The sequence below is a fragment of the Achroia grisella genome, unplaced genomic scaffold (assembly GCF_030625045.1).
Source record: "Achroia grisella isolate CSIRO2021 unplaced genomic scaffold, CSIRO_AGI_Agris_v1 utg874, whole genome shotgun sequence".
NCBI lineage: Eukaryota > Metazoa > Arthropoda > Insecta > Lepidoptera > Pyralidae > Achroia > Achroia grisella.
In genome coordinates, this window is record NW_026713051.1 from 3,225,221 (window position 1) to 3,241,266 (window position 16,046).

The window sequence follows — 16,046 nt, forward strand, 5'->3', positions numbered from 1 at the left end:
CAGTTTACTATCATACATAACGGCGCTGAGTTATCTCCATTTATTGACTTTATATTTTGTTTATTTACCTAGTTGTTAGTGTAGTGTAGTAACTTATCTTAATTCGATTCGACTACTTCGTCACTGGCCACACGCGTTGTGGCCGAGAACCAACAACAGATCAAAATGACTTCCTTTACTGGCTAAAACTTCTAATATAATTGTACTATGAAGCCTAGTAAAAGGCAGCTGCGGGTCTGAGGGTGGGTTGAAGAGCTGGGTTTTGGATGAGGAGAAAATAATTGATAAAAGACGGTTCAGGGAGGGTTATGATTTCTGTTTTCCAACTATAAAATATGTATGAATGTTATCCCAAAGGAAAATTCTAGAATACCACATATGAAACGGAACATTAATGGTGTTCGTATTTGTATGTACATTTAAATTACCATAATATCATTGTATAACTCGACTATAACATATTCCTCTATAAAGTATCTGTCTAGGCGCAGAATATATGTATAAATGAATAGTTTTCCATGATTACTTACCTGTTTTTGCGGTGGGAGGAATATATGAGGCGACGGGCCACAGTGCTCAGCTGAAGTCGACGCCTACGAAATATATAAATAGATATATAATATATTTAATTTAAAAATATGTCAACACAACACTACATAGTCTACAGTCCATCGATATTAATCTACTAAAAGATAAATTTATCAAACTACATACCAAAATACAATTATATTTTAGTAACAAGTCAATATTATTCTATTGCATTGTGTGAATGTGCTAATGTAATGCGCGCATCGCTTTATCAATGAGGGGATAATCTAAGAGAGAATAGGATGTGAATTGGACACAATTTTTCGAAATCTGCTTTTTTTTCATAATTTTTGAGTATGAAGTAGTACATATAATGGTGGAAAAACGGACAATCAATATCAATATATATATGTCACTGTGGACAAATGTCTCCTATATATGATCGAATACACATGACGCGAGTTGATCATCATCAATTTGAATCATCATTGTTCAACTTTATGTTATGTAAACATACCGTCTACTGTAGCTAAATTACATAATAAATAGAATCTTTCGATGGTATCTAATGTTAGGGATTAATTTAGAAACCTTATAAATATTATTCGCGTGTATAATGATTGACAGTTTCGAGACAGGTGTCTGAGATGTTGTAACATAATAAGATAAAAATGTATCCCTCGACATGGCACAAAAAGTAGATTCATAACATCTTTTACTTTTTAGTTATATATGCGAGAATACACGAATGATTAGCTTCAAAATTTATGTTTATTTAACTATCAAATTGTAAATTGCTTGAAAATCTGTGGTTTTCAAACTCTGGAGGTGCTGCCTTTTTGCGCGTGGGCAATGCACACACACTACGTTACTCACACTGTTTTTTTGTACCTATATTGTGTTTTGTTGACTGACAAATGTTTATATTACAGTACGTTGCATATGTGTGCCTTTAACGTAAATAAATTTTTTATCTATATATCTATCTATCTATAAATTTGGATGAGCGTTTAATACAATAGTAACTATAAATAAATGGGAAATTATTGATAATATGCTCAAAACAATTTTATGTAATTTTTCTAGCGAAGACTGTGATCCTAAGTTGATATTTTATAATATCGCACACCATATAGGCGAGATACATATTAAAAAATGTAATGCACTCTATATTTTAGGTGGCGCATTAATGTAAAGTCATCAATAGATAGCTGAAACTTATCAATTCAAACCCGCACACATTAGCACATTTATTTTCGATTTGTGTTGACATAGTCAGCAGTTCCTGTGAAAAACTGACGTCACTATTTACTATTACACCAAGTTTCCATTCAACAAGTGGACATGCTTTACTAACCCTTGTAAAGTTTGATAAAATTATCGATATGACATGATTTTATTTACTCCTTATCGCATAAAAATATTTGTGTTTGTGTGTGTATCAACAAGCCTAAACAGTTATTAGCTATATGTAAACTAGTGGTGAAGTCCAACCACGTCTGTTACATTTTTCTAGTCTATGATAGTCTATAGTCTTTTTATTTATTACATATCATCAAAGATATCCTACACCTAGTGGCGGCGCTAGACCACACGTGGACGTCGGCGAAATTAGGGCTCGCGAGGCCTTCTTTTTCCCAGTCAAGAAAACTTTAAATTACATAAGCCGAATTATACTTATACTAATGTAAGAGTACACAAGATTTATTGCTAATCAAATGATTATAAAAATTACACAAATAGAAATTAAAATACACGAACTTTTCGGCTTTTGTAAACATGATTCTAATTGTTATATAAATATTTGGATATATTTGAATCCCGTAAAGTACTAATCACTCTCTTTACTCGTGCAACTGTATGAAATTAATAAAAAATGGATAACTAAATTTTAAATAATTAAAAACTTTGTGAGGCCCCATTAATCGCGAGGACGTGGCCGACGCCTAATGCCGCCACTTATCACACCTAAAGTTTATACGAATCTAATGACACACCATCCATTCAAGTCAAAAGGCTTGCCAAAGAAAAGTTGTGCCAAAGAATTGGACTAACATACATATACACATAAATATACACGTCTTAGTAACATTTTTCTTTTCCTTCGGCCGCCGGATGGAAATAATTCAAGCTGTTATGGTAGCGTTGTCGTGGCAACCATGCATCATTCTCGTAGTACTTGCAAATAGGCGATATGTTAGTTCGTACTTGACAATCATTGATAAGAAAAGCATATATAGCGACGTGTACACAAAAATATCGTTTATCTACATATCGCAACGTTACTTATTCCAGAATTATCATACATTGAAATGGTTATTTTACAAGGTATCATGCTAATATTGATTTATTAGAGGTGACGGATTTAGAATTCTATGCACTTTAAAACCACTAGTAATGGATAGTAGAATGTCAACATAAATACGGCATCTGTTATGAAAGTGTATAAAATTAACTGATAATCATAACTTTATTCAGTATAATATTTTCTTTAACACTTTAAATTTTATTAATGTATTTTGATCAAAAGTAGACAGAAAACCAAAAATATTTTTTTACATGTTACTATATTATTCAGTATTAACCCTTTTAGTACTAATAAGCACCGTCGCGCTGCTCTCGCTAGTTTTGAAAATGCCCGCGTTGTGCTAGCGCTCCTTTTGACAGGTAACTTTTGGAGCACGCAGATGACGGCAGTGTTACCGTGTTCGTTACCGTATTCATTATATTGCATTCTAACTATCTTCGATAGCATATTTTTTATATAAACATCAAGATTATAATTTTTTAAATATTTATAATTTAAAATAAAACTAATAATAAGATGTTTTTTATCTGAAAATCTGTGTTTATATTATCATATTATTACTTACTTTACTTCTGAAGAGAAAGTTGAAAAAAATATGAAATTGGTGTGTTGTAATGGAAATGGTGGATATTTTTCTTGTTAATGTAATAATTTTCTACAAAAATGCACTTTTTACTAGCATTTCTAGCATTGGCACTGAAAGAGTTAAATATTAATCACAAATATGTCAAGTATGTAGAGCGACTGAGTCTGTACTGTTAAGATATTTGTGTGTACATGTGAGTTATGAACCTGTGCATGTGCGGAGAGGTTGAGCCCGTGGCTGGTGGATGGCAGCGGCACCGACACTAGGAGGGAAACAGCCACGTCGCGGTCACCCTTCACGCCCTACACAGTCGCGCGATTAGTACACAACTACTTGTGTTCTACTTACACTACCTCTACTCCTTAAATATCATCATAATATTATAAATACGAAAGTAACTAAACTAAACTAAAAGTAGTACTGTTTGTCTGTTTGTCTCGCTTGCACACCAAAACTACTGAACCGATTTAAAGAAAATATGGTACACATATGGTCTAGAGTCCGAGGAAGGACATAGGCTACTTTTTAATGCGAAAACAGCGTTGAAATGCGAGATGAAAGATTCCATGGGAATATCGTAATTCTTTTTAGAGTGTTCTTATTTATAAATATGACATTCAAAGTTTGCAAAATATGGGTAATATTTTTATTAAGGGTAAAATAAAATAAGGGATAAAAGTTTTCTTTGTCTTTTATGAGTTAGATTTTTCAATATTTTATCTTTAATTTGTCATGGTCACTATAACACGCGGACAAAGTCGTGGGCACAGCTAGTAAATTTATATGTATTTGTATATAGTTATTAATTAAATAAACCCGCATGTTAGTATTTTTTTTATGAGTAACAGGCTTTAATTACTGGTCTGAATAGGTGCATCTCATTGAGGTAGCTCCCATTGCCAACTTTGTATGTTATTTTCTATTTCGTATTTTGTGTATTATTGTAATTTGTTCTGTTATGTTGGCAATAAATTAATTATCTATCTATATATCTACATAGTACGCACAATGGAGCACATTCGTTCTGAGAGTGAATTTATTACTACTTATATAGTCTACTGGGACTTCAAATATGGGAATACCTACAACGCCATGATGTGTAGGAAATTCAAAATTTGGCGCAAATTCTGAAATTTGTACCGAGTTCTGATAAATGACTAAGTTTTAACGTTCTAATGTTTGCGAAGCATGCAACACTTACGCAGAATCTCCAACATAGTACGTACTATGAGCGCACTAATTTGCAAATAAATACACTTTGTTTTGCGCCATTATATATTCAAATTTGTGGACAAACTGTTACCGACACAGAAAAGTGATACCAATATATTAATTCTAAGCTATATTTGATAACCATTTACTGATATATATGTATATAAATAACGAAAATATTAAAAATTTCACATATCGGTTGGTTGTTCTGATAGAATACTATTTATATTGTAACTGTTAAGTAATTACGAAAACTCCTTCGCTGCAGCGGGCTTTGGAGTATAAATAGTAAAGACACTGTTCACTTTTGTTAAATTATCTAAGTAATTTCCATACTACCGTTCAATTCAAGCAAATAAGACAGTAGTATACTTTTTGGTAGAAGTAAGTTTTCACTAATGGTGTGGCGTTTATGGTTTACCATGGCAAAGTGTCTCGCCATAATTTGTGTGACAAAAATAGTACTATTAATTTAAAATTAGAGTATAAAACGAAACATCAGTAGTAGGTAGTGTTGATTCATAATTAATTACCCAAATGGTCAAATCCATCACTAATTTCCCCACTTAGACACTAATCAAATTGTGAAATAACAATATATAAATGAATTATCTTTCCAAACTATTTTTTAATTACTCAATATAATGTATAGTCCAGTTATGTTTTATGTGAAGTGATAAAAATGTACATTAACGAAATGTTTTAAAAGATTCTTAACAAATGCTTTATCTTTCCTTACTGTCTTTTACGCAGGAATATTCGCATAATAGGAGTGTGTTATTCTTAATTATTTTTGGTAATTTGTTAAACACAGACATTAGCGTAATAAGGATGTTATTGTTTAGTATAAGGGGAATGCAAGCACCCAGACAAACATACATCACATATATAGCATCATTAATAAAAATATTTATTCCTTATTATGTAAAAGGAAACGAAGATTCACCTATGCAACGATATATATAGAAAAATCTATGTTAACTCGTTAGGTCAGTCCTTATTTATATGTACGGATTGTACATTTCCGTTTGATTTCTATGAATTGAATAGAAGTTTAGAATTTTGTGTCTGTAAGTCTGTGACATCGCAGTAGAAAACAGCCAAATTGGTAATATTATGGAGGTTAAACATAAATATATATAGACGCATGCGTTAATTAAAGCTATGCCATACTCATATTGCTTTGTATAAAGAAACAGTAATAAGATTTAACAACCTATTATTTTATTAATGAAACTTAACAGCCTTCTTCAAGTGACATGGAAATTATATATTTTTTAAGTTAACTGTAATATTTAAAAATTGTTTATAATATAATGTTTTCTCGTATACAATTCCATTTTTCGAAAGTTGTTCAGTTCCATAACATAACTGGATTTTAGATTATTATGGATTTTGTTGCATATTGTAATATATTGTTTGGATAACATGTTGGAACTAACCTGAGGTTGCGATGGCGATCGTATATTGGACATTGTGTTCAACCCACTCGGCCCAGGCATGGGGCTCGGCAGATGTCTGTACAGTAAATATATATTTAACAATACATGAATTCTCTACACGCTACCTGAGTGAATTAATGTAATAAATAAATAACCTATGCTGTTATTATATAGCGCTATACTCTCATACTAAGAAGTACTTGTATTATTACAGGACTCCGGATACTTTATATTATGTTTATAAATACAAATTTGCATATTTGCATACTCAAACCCTACAAATAGGAACTGAGATTGTTCATAACAATTCATAAAATAAATAGAATAAAAAGTTTCTCCATACAATTTATTACATATCGTAGTATAATCATTTTGATGTTCAGAAATGGCAATAAATAACTTTGATTATTATTTTTAACCGTCTCTATTTGTAATCCAATTTCGTTAAAAAGAAATGTTTGTAATAATCATTATTAACTTCAGAGCTTGGAATTGAGCGTGAATTCTCTTTAAGATTCATTATCTTATTATTATTAATTCTCATCATATTTGTTTACCATTATTTTAGTATAAAATAAATACGAATACGTTCCAAAGTATAGATAGGAAATACTATTGGCATCTATCACATGCATCTGTATTGTTAGTAACTATAAACAAACAGTGAATACTCAGACTAACCTAGGACTTGGTTGCGAAGCTGGGCTGTGCGCTGGCGGCGGTGGTGGCGGAGGGGGTGCAGGGCTCATAGTTGAAAAATGAGAGACGGGTACATTCTCCGGTCCGCTCAGATCGGTTTTTGCCTGGCAAACAATCACATAATCAGGTTTAGAGGGAGGAATTGTTATTTATGTCAGCTAATAACACAACTGCTGGCAATGTAGATCGGTTTTCTCTTGGTAAAAAAATCACATAATCATAAGAACCTATTTTAGAAGGGGATTTGTGGACTAATAATTATAGCCCATTGCCTGCAACGAACCCTGTCAGGTTGACCAGCCCTCACCCCCGGAAACATCACGGTAAATTGCCATATCATACTAGCAATGTACTTATTAATGTATGTCAGGTTGACCTCTGCGCGTTTCCCCCTGGTAAATTGCCATTTGCCCATATGGGCTAACAGACTTCATGCTCATTTTATCATTGTCCACTGCCCCGCCAGCGCAAATCGTTAGCGCAGACGGGTGCATCATTCCATTATCATCAAAAAATCATTTTAGTATCACTACTAATATTGAGACGGTATATCTTCAAAACAACGACATTTATACACTCATAGAAGTACTTGTTTCTTCAGTTCACATTATTGATTCATGGATTTCCCAATTTTCACCCGGTAGCTTCTAATGTTAAAGTTTCTATACATTCTTCAGTCAAAATTTACGACCCGCATCATCATAATTTATAACATTTATTACTATTATATTGTTAATAAAACGATTTAAACAAATTTGTGTACTACACAGTCCCAAATTTTGGGTTATTTTTTCTATTTAAACTATTTACACCAATTTTTTAATTTATAATATAAGTTATATATATTTTTTAGTATAAAATGGTTAGAATAGAAATGTAACAAGACCTTTTTGATTATTTTCTCGACAGTGTCCATTTGTGTATCATTTGGGATGTGAGGAGTCTCCCACATATTGTTGCCGCCTTGTGTGTTGGCCTCATTTGGCTGCTAAAAAAGATAAATAAAAATTAGAAAAAAATACACACACAAAAGTCACAGAATACTCTGATAAGAATATAAAATATTTTTTTAATATTCCTTGAACATTAAGAGAGGTTCTTATGAAGAAATATATAAAAATACCACATCTCTTTTTTCATACAAACTGTTCCTAGCAGTCAATTTAAACATATTATAGAAGAATAGAGCAGAATGTAATAGAATATGGTTTATATGGATACCAAGTTAGTCAATGTCTTCTGAAGCCTGCGGTGGGGTGGTCACGTAGCAGTTACACGTTAAAACGCGACAGTTAGCTATCACGGCATATGCTGAATGTCGGCCACTTTGCCAACCGCGTTGTTGTAATTGTTATTTGTATATGAGTGTGGGGGTATGTGAAAATATACATATAAATAGATGAGTGTATGTGCACACATACATATGTATCTTAATGTTTAGTTGAGTTATATAAATAATAAATATTTTTCTTTCTTTCTTTTTCAGTTCACCAAATCATCATATAAATTAGTAAGGATACCTGTACTGGCTGTGGTGCTGTATAATCGACAGGCGCAGGGTTGTTTGCGGCAGAAACGGCTTTACGTTTCTTTGTTTGCTTGGTTTCCATAGACTCTGTGTTTGTGATCACAGTCTCTTGATAACTGGCCGATTTCGTTGTTGGTACTTGTACCACAGATGTGGTCACTGAAGTGCTGTTTAATAAATAAATTGATTTATAAATTAAATTCGGAGAGAGTCTGTAAAAAGTATGCATACGTATGCGATGTTAGTCTCACCTAAATCAGCCTTGTATATTTAAATTGTTTAAATAATTGATTTTTGAATTTTGAACACAAGTTTCAAAAATAATTTATTTATGACATATTTTGAGTCCCATTAGATCCCTTATTTTCAATTATAATTTTAAATCCATAATGATCAGAGCCAAGAAAGTAGAAATTCATTTTCACCTTTACTTTACAGTTACAGAAAACTTTATCTATACAAGTGGCGTTAGCAGTATTTCGGTTGTAGAGCGATATAGTGGCATGATATTTTAGTCCTCAAGAATGGCAGCGCATGAGCGGCATTACATACATGTACATAGGTTACAGCTTACTATCAGGTGGCCCGTCAGTTTATGATTTCAATTACATAAAAAGAAAAGTAACTTGGAGAAGCCAATACGTTTATTTATAAATCGTTAATTGTGCCGTGGTTACCACTTTCAATGGATGGTGAAATTCTTTGTTGATTTACAAAAGTTTGAGCGTACACTCACCCATACCCATTTCCAAGTAACATTCCAGCAATGAAAAATATATAATAAACAGAATTGAACCGTTTGATATATGATAGTAATATGCCAAAATATCGGCGAAGTATACCCATGTTACGTTCTTAACAACAGCAGCTGAGTATTAATATATTTGAGTACCTCATTTGGGATTACGGCCCCGAGCGTACTTTCTTATATTTACACTAGCTGATTCACGCAACTTCGTCTGCAGTACACTTACATGACATTTATCATTATACATATTTCTCCCAATTGTTATTCTGATGCATAAGCTATATTACTGTAAAGTTTCATAAAAATCCGTTTAGTAGTTTTTGCGTGAAAGAGTAACAAACATCTATACTTAGAAAGTTTCGCGTTTATCATATTAATAAGGTTAAGACTTAAAGTACAACCTTGGCACAGTAGCCGTGACAGTGGACACGGAGGCTGCGGTGGCTGAAGCAACTGAGCTTATGACTCCGACCGCTTCGGGGGCCTTGATGGAACTTGGCGAAGCAGATGGTGGTGCTACCTTCGAAGCTGCCCCCGGAGTTGTACCTCCTGAACCTGTAAATAAATTTGTTAGAAACACGATTATGTCAAATACTTAAAGGCTTTCGGCAGAATCTTTATCATTCCGCAGATTAAACAATAAGTTTCAAGTATAAAAATATCTGGTATATTTTTACATGTGTGTTGAAAGTATAAACTTTTTGCTGCTTATAAATTCATCAACTCTATAAGAAGACTATTCTAACAGAAAAGAACGCAACCTGCCTTTAAAAAGTTTCTATTGTGTATTTATTCCAATTTAAACTATTGGACCAAGAGTTAAAAAGTCTCGCTGCTTGGAAACCTTCACCGTGCTTTTATAAAAGCTTATGTATATTTTCTTCAGGGTTAACAGAAACCAATACATGGATTATTTATTCACGAGTCATTCTATTTAAATTAAAAATACCAATAAAAATATTGATAGTTTGGTACTCTTGATTGCGTTATAAGATTGTGTATTAAAATAAAACAAACTAACTTGCTATGTTCCTAAGTTTTGCTTAAAAAGTCGATTGTTCTTGTATGGGAATAGGTATAAAAAATTACAATAAGATACCAAAGGATATATTGGAATCATCTTTAAATAAATATAAAACATCAGTTAAATCAATTACTTAAGTGACAAAAGAGCATGACAATTTAATGTTAGACATAGATACATAATCTAAATAAACTGGCTTAAAAAAGAGAAATTCAGTTGAGTTTCTCGGCAGTTCTTATCGAGTGAATATATATATTGAACTGGACGGTAGAAAAAAATATTAACACAAAAAACTTGACGTTCATAAGCGGCTAAAACGTCCTACATGATTAAATGATTAATTATTAGATTTGATTCATTTTTTGGTTAGATAGAAATTGATGTACAGTTTAATTTTAATAGATGTAGAAATTTACTTTTGCCGCTTGGTGCTTGAGCATGCTCAGCTGCTGGGTGCTGCGGCGACGGTGCAGGAGTTGTATTCTTGCTGCCGGATCCACCCGCGTCGCCAGCTGACGACCCGCGTCGCGACGGCGAGGGCTTCTTTTTGTCTGATTTATTGATGAAATGTCCCATATTAATATCACTGATATACAACAACACTTTAAGAAGTGCATACAATAACTGATGTACTACTAAGTAGCCAGTGAAATATTGCAAACATGCCGAAGTGCTCAAATCAAAATTTAGTTCTAACACGAAAAAGACAGAAGGCAGTTCCTATATTGGACAATAAGATGAAAAAATTATAATAAAAAATTTTACAATCACGCAAAAATAGAATAATTAATATATGATATATTTATTATTATATTTTTGCGTGATTGTGAATTTTTTTCAGTTAATATTTTGATGATAAACAATAACAAGTACTATATATTATTTACTTTAAAATGCTGTCTTGTCTTTTTCTATAACATAAGCAGTAGAAATGCTTAATCACGCTAAAATCACGCTCCTTTTGTGAGCAAAACATAAAAAAATTCAATCAAATAAATATAATATATAAGCACTTTTGAGTACAATGGCCTAAAATAATAAATAAAAAATAAACCCATAAATATTACCAGGTATATGTATGTAACATATATATAAGTTTATACAAATCTATTTGCAGGAAATAGGAAAATTTAACAATACTTATTATGACTATTTTCTTTATTTAATGATAAGATTTAATTTTTCGTAGATAGTTTTGAGGCACAATAGATTTCCGTAAGTCGCAGTGTTACATGCCTGAACACCTTGCAATAAATAACCCAATCCCATCAATAAAAAAAATATCGCGAATAGGCCGGTCATGCAAATTGAACAAATTCACTTGCTGGTTCATAAACGACAACGTGTTCAGTTTTCTATATACACTGTCACTGGAATTTAGAGTATTTTTGTAAAAATATCCCCATATTACCCATAGCTTGATAATTGTATTTCCTAATTCTTACTTTATATTATAAATGCGAAAGTAACCCTGTCTGTCCGTCTGTGGCGCTTTCATGCCACAACTACTGAAACGACTTCAATGAAACTTGGAAAAAAGATAGCCTAGACCCTGAGAAAGGACATAGCCTAATTTTTAATGCGCAAACATATAAGCTACTTTTTGGCTTGAAAGAGGAAACGAAAGATTATTGAAGTGTAGTAATTTTTAAAGCTAGAAGCTTCACACTTATTCTTCAGCTTGATATTAAATAATTAAAAATGCTATTCAAAGTCACTATTCCACGCGTGCGAAGTCGCGAGTACAGCTAGTTCATCATATTTTAAAATCATTAAGGCACTTTTATAATCAATGTTTTTTAACGTTTTCATAACTAAGGGCAATCTGGTGAGCTTATTTCTCATTTTCAATATTTAATATGATTCTAAGGTACCCAATCCCATATTGAATATGAAGTATACATACACTACGTATACCTCGGTATAAACTGAACCTTATTTACAACTCACAAATGAACAACACCGCTGTCAACGAGGGAACAGCGTACACTAAACAGTTTAAATTTTTATCATATTACCCGTTCCAATTGAGTAGACATAAAACCGGGAAGGGATGCGGGTGGAACACGTGACGGAGCAGTTAAAGACATGGCTCGCCGACTACACGCCACTGCTGACCGTACCGCCCTATGCTATTTACGTAAGTAGCCACCGTACGTAAATAAAATAAATTCGATGCGTGTTAGATACCTCTTACTACTCTCGTCGACAGTCGATAATGACTCTGTCTACTAATCCTTCTATAACAGTCGTGAAGTTATTGCTCAAAGACTCAATCTACTTACAATGAAGATAATTTTTTGTAGATAAAAAATATAACCTCACCCTTTTTGAAGTCAATTAAAAGTACTATAGCTATTTTTTGTGATATTCACTTACCATCAGATGAGACGCAGGGTCGTTTGTTCCCTATGTTATAAAAAAAGCTCTATTCTAAAAATTTGTTTCGATCTAAAACTTTCAAATTAGGAATAAATCACGATAATAATATTAACATATAAAATATTCGTGTCACATTGTTTGTCTTGGATGGAATCCTAAACTACTAAATCGATTTTGATGAAATTTATAGTATACCCGGTAGATCTGATAATATATCGGACCTACTATTTATACGGCTAAGTAATAATAACGTTCCTACCCGAAGTAAAAAAATATTTTATTATTTTATAATTGGGCATTAAAAATACTTACAATCCAAAATTACACCCTTATACCTTTATTTATATTACTCTTATTTTTAACAGCGATATTATTTATATGGCATAATAACATTTATATACAGTTTTATTTATATTTTGAATTGCTCAAAATAATAGCTATACGTTTCAAGTACTTATGAATAAAATATTAAACCTATAAATTGTTATGAAATAATTATTGTATACATAATATGTTGAGAGGTTTATCGTGTTGAGTTTAACCAAAAATTAAAATGTTTTAATATCCTGCTTTCCTTTATTATGAGTGACATTTAATAGTATGGGGCATAACAAATTGGTACAAATGGTGAAATTCTGCAAATAGAGCCTAATGACTCAAAATCACTAGGTATCTGTTATTGGTTTTACTAATTATGTAATGCTAAGTAATGTTTATAATTTTAATAAACTGCGGATTACCAAATAAAATAAAAAATAAATAACCCAAAACATAGAGAACTAAATGTTTATAAAATGAATTTCTATTATTAAATTTCGCAATTTTGAGTATTTACAATTTTATCAGTGTTACTCCTTCTGTTTCACCTATTTCTGCCACCAGGCTTGCTTTGTAAACTGTGTTTTGGTTTAACGGTTAATATTAGGCAGTGAAACCAGGGAGAAATCCATACATTATGTCTATGGATGGTCCTTAGAGGTTGCGGAAGTTTGGCAACTTAGTCCTCAAGAATGGCGATGGTGGAGTCGCCATAGACATTATAAAATAATAATGTGATGTTTGTATTGTAGGCTATGTTTGCCACTTACCATTAGATCGTCCATCAAATTTCTTGTCATTCCCTTTACACCATTAAAGAATAAAAATTTGTACTAGCATACCCAAAAATTTACAGACGTAAACAAATTCTTCTGAAGATAGTGTTTCACACGGACATGGACGCGGTAAATATCTAAAGTATGTTTAAACTACTTCTACCACATACACGTCTAATACTAACAATTATGTACATGCAAGAACGTATAATTCTCTATTGATTACAAATCAAATAGAACATGACATATAATGTGATTATACATATTATGTATGTATTATAAGACAGAAGCCGTTATCCTTAAAGATACTAATTGGTCTGTTGAGTCTATTAAATCGGATTTCTTCTGCTTCCTGCATATTCATCAATACATTTCCTGTACCATCTGCTTATAAAATCTAGCCAATTACGTATGTCTAGATTAGTTATTCAATAACACAGAAAATTATTCCAAAGACATATTAATATCATTATTTGTTTTCTTAGAAGAACACCTACTTAATTTCCTTTGAGTACAACATAAATATCTAAAAGCTAGCTAAAGTAAAACGAAATTATATATTAAATAGAAATGAACATCAAGTAAAACATAATAAGATTTATTTTCTATAACCCACTTAGTTGTAAAGTAAGTAATATTTATAAAATAAATTAAATACAAAACACTTCTCAGAAGTAGGTAATTGGTCTATTCTATAAGCACGGTCCGCTAATGACCAAGTTTGAGGATCACAGGTGCGTAGTATTATGACTGTCACCACCGGGATATAGAAAACAAATTTTATGATAATGTGAAGTTCTTAATCCCCTATTTATTTTTTATTTTTATTTATACTTTTTATTGCACCAGTTACAGAACAAAAAAAAACAAAATATACTATTATATACTATTAACTAATACAAAAGCTGCTCTTATCGCTAAGCAATCTCTTCCAGACTATCTTTGGGTGGATAGAGAAATAAAAATAAGAAAAGGGTAGATGGAGTACGTAATAAACAAAAACCAATACATTTGATGATTACTAAGTAATTTCTATTCCCACCAACTACAAGTCGATCACCATACTAAATTCAAAACACAGTGTGGTAACGATCACACAATACATGCTTGTCATGCAACATTTAAAATAAGCAATCGGAACACACTTTTTTCAGACGCTTTGTGTTTCCGTCCAACTGTGGGCACCTCGGCATTGTCCTGATTGATCTCTGCAGCGAGGTTTATGTATAAAAATGCCGTTAGTTATGCAGACAAGACATAATCTGTGGTGATTGTATCTATGAACTTTATTTCAAATTAGTTTTAATTACTATATTATGTATAAAAAGTAGATGCCCTTTCAGTTTACCACCCAATATTCGTTTTTAAGACTTTTATTCATATTCTATTCTATAAAATTTAAATAAATTATTGTAACGCGTCATTCGGATGCTTTACGTGTACTTCTTAGGGCATCAATGCAATCAGGTGATTAAATTTATTTGAAATAAAGTTACATGATTGCGGTACTAATTATAAGTTAATATTTAAACAAGAGCTAAAAACTATTTACATTTATAAACCTATGTAGGCGGGTAAAACCTATGATACATGAGTGAATTTAGATGTTATGCTATGTACATTAAATGGTGATAACATTGTTACGAATCAAAAAGCATTATTTACATTGAAATATATAATTATCTGTTGTAAATGATTCAGCTAGAGTACACTTGCACTTACTTTTAGATAACTACAATGTAGTAAAGTCATATTGCAGTTATGACCTTAAATTAACCTGATCAGATAGTGCTGTAAATTGGTACCACAGAAATAAACTAAATTCAATCGATAACACGAGTAGTTTACATTGTTATACCAGGGGTGCGCAACCTTTTTAATCAACGGGGCAATTAAAACTTCAAAGTATTTTGGCCGTACATAAAGTACCTATAAATTATGTTCAATACTTTATTTATAATATACATTAGAATAAAACAAAATAAAAATTTAAAAAGTCAAGAATTCCTATACTATTTTTAATGCATTGTTTGCATCGCATGTTTGAACAAGACACCGCCGTTGCAGGCCACGTGTTACTCGTCTCTGTTTTATACGGTTTCATCATCATTATTAAACTATAAAACTATAAAGTCAGAAAATCGAACTGCATGTTTATTTAGTGATCGTAAACACTATTAAGTAATGGGTTTTCTAGTTATTTTCATTTAAAAACGAAACAATTGAACCGATATGATCTGATGAAATTTCTGTAGAACCAATTTGCAAGCATATCCATTAAAATAAAAACAGGATTTTCAGAATCGATTTATAAAAGTTTAAAGGTAAAAAACTTAAACTTGCAATCAAAATGGGAACTTCCTCAATTATCAATAAGCCGAAAAATATCATAAAAAGGCTTTAGATTAAAAAAAAATAAAACTCTGTAAAACATACATAGATTTGAAAACTATAACTACTAGTATATATTAAATTTTTAATACTACTACTCTGTT

The 16,046-nt window shown here is 31.7% G+C and overlaps 1 protein-coding gene across 1 annotated transcript in view; it reads right to left on the reverse strand.

Moving 5' to 3' along the window:
• Positions 1–16,046, reverse strand: part of LOC131853016 (protein AF-10-like) — a 40,366-nt gene that overhangs the window by 12,935 nt on the left and 11,385 nt on the right. The window contains exons 9-17 of the mRNA XM_059203808.1: positions 14,697–14,759; positions 10,492–10,626; positions 9,453–9,606; positions 8,296–8,470; positions 7,662–7,763; positions 6,758–6,879; positions 6,077–6,152; positions 3,629–3,724; positions 531–593 (exon numbers count right to left, since the gene is read on the reverse strand). Of these exons, the coding sequence (XP_059059791.1) occupies positions 531–593; positions 3,629–3,724; positions 6,077–6,152; positions 6,758–6,879; positions 7,662–7,763; positions 8,296–8,470; positions 9,453–9,606; positions 10,492–10,626; positions 14,697–14,759 (986 nt within the window). The remainder of the gene's footprint in view (positions 1–530; positions 594–3,628; positions 3,725–6,076; positions 6,153–6,757; positions 6,880–7,661; positions 7,764–8,295; positions 8,471–9,452; positions 9,607–10,491; positions 10,627–14,696; positions 14,760–16,046) is intronic.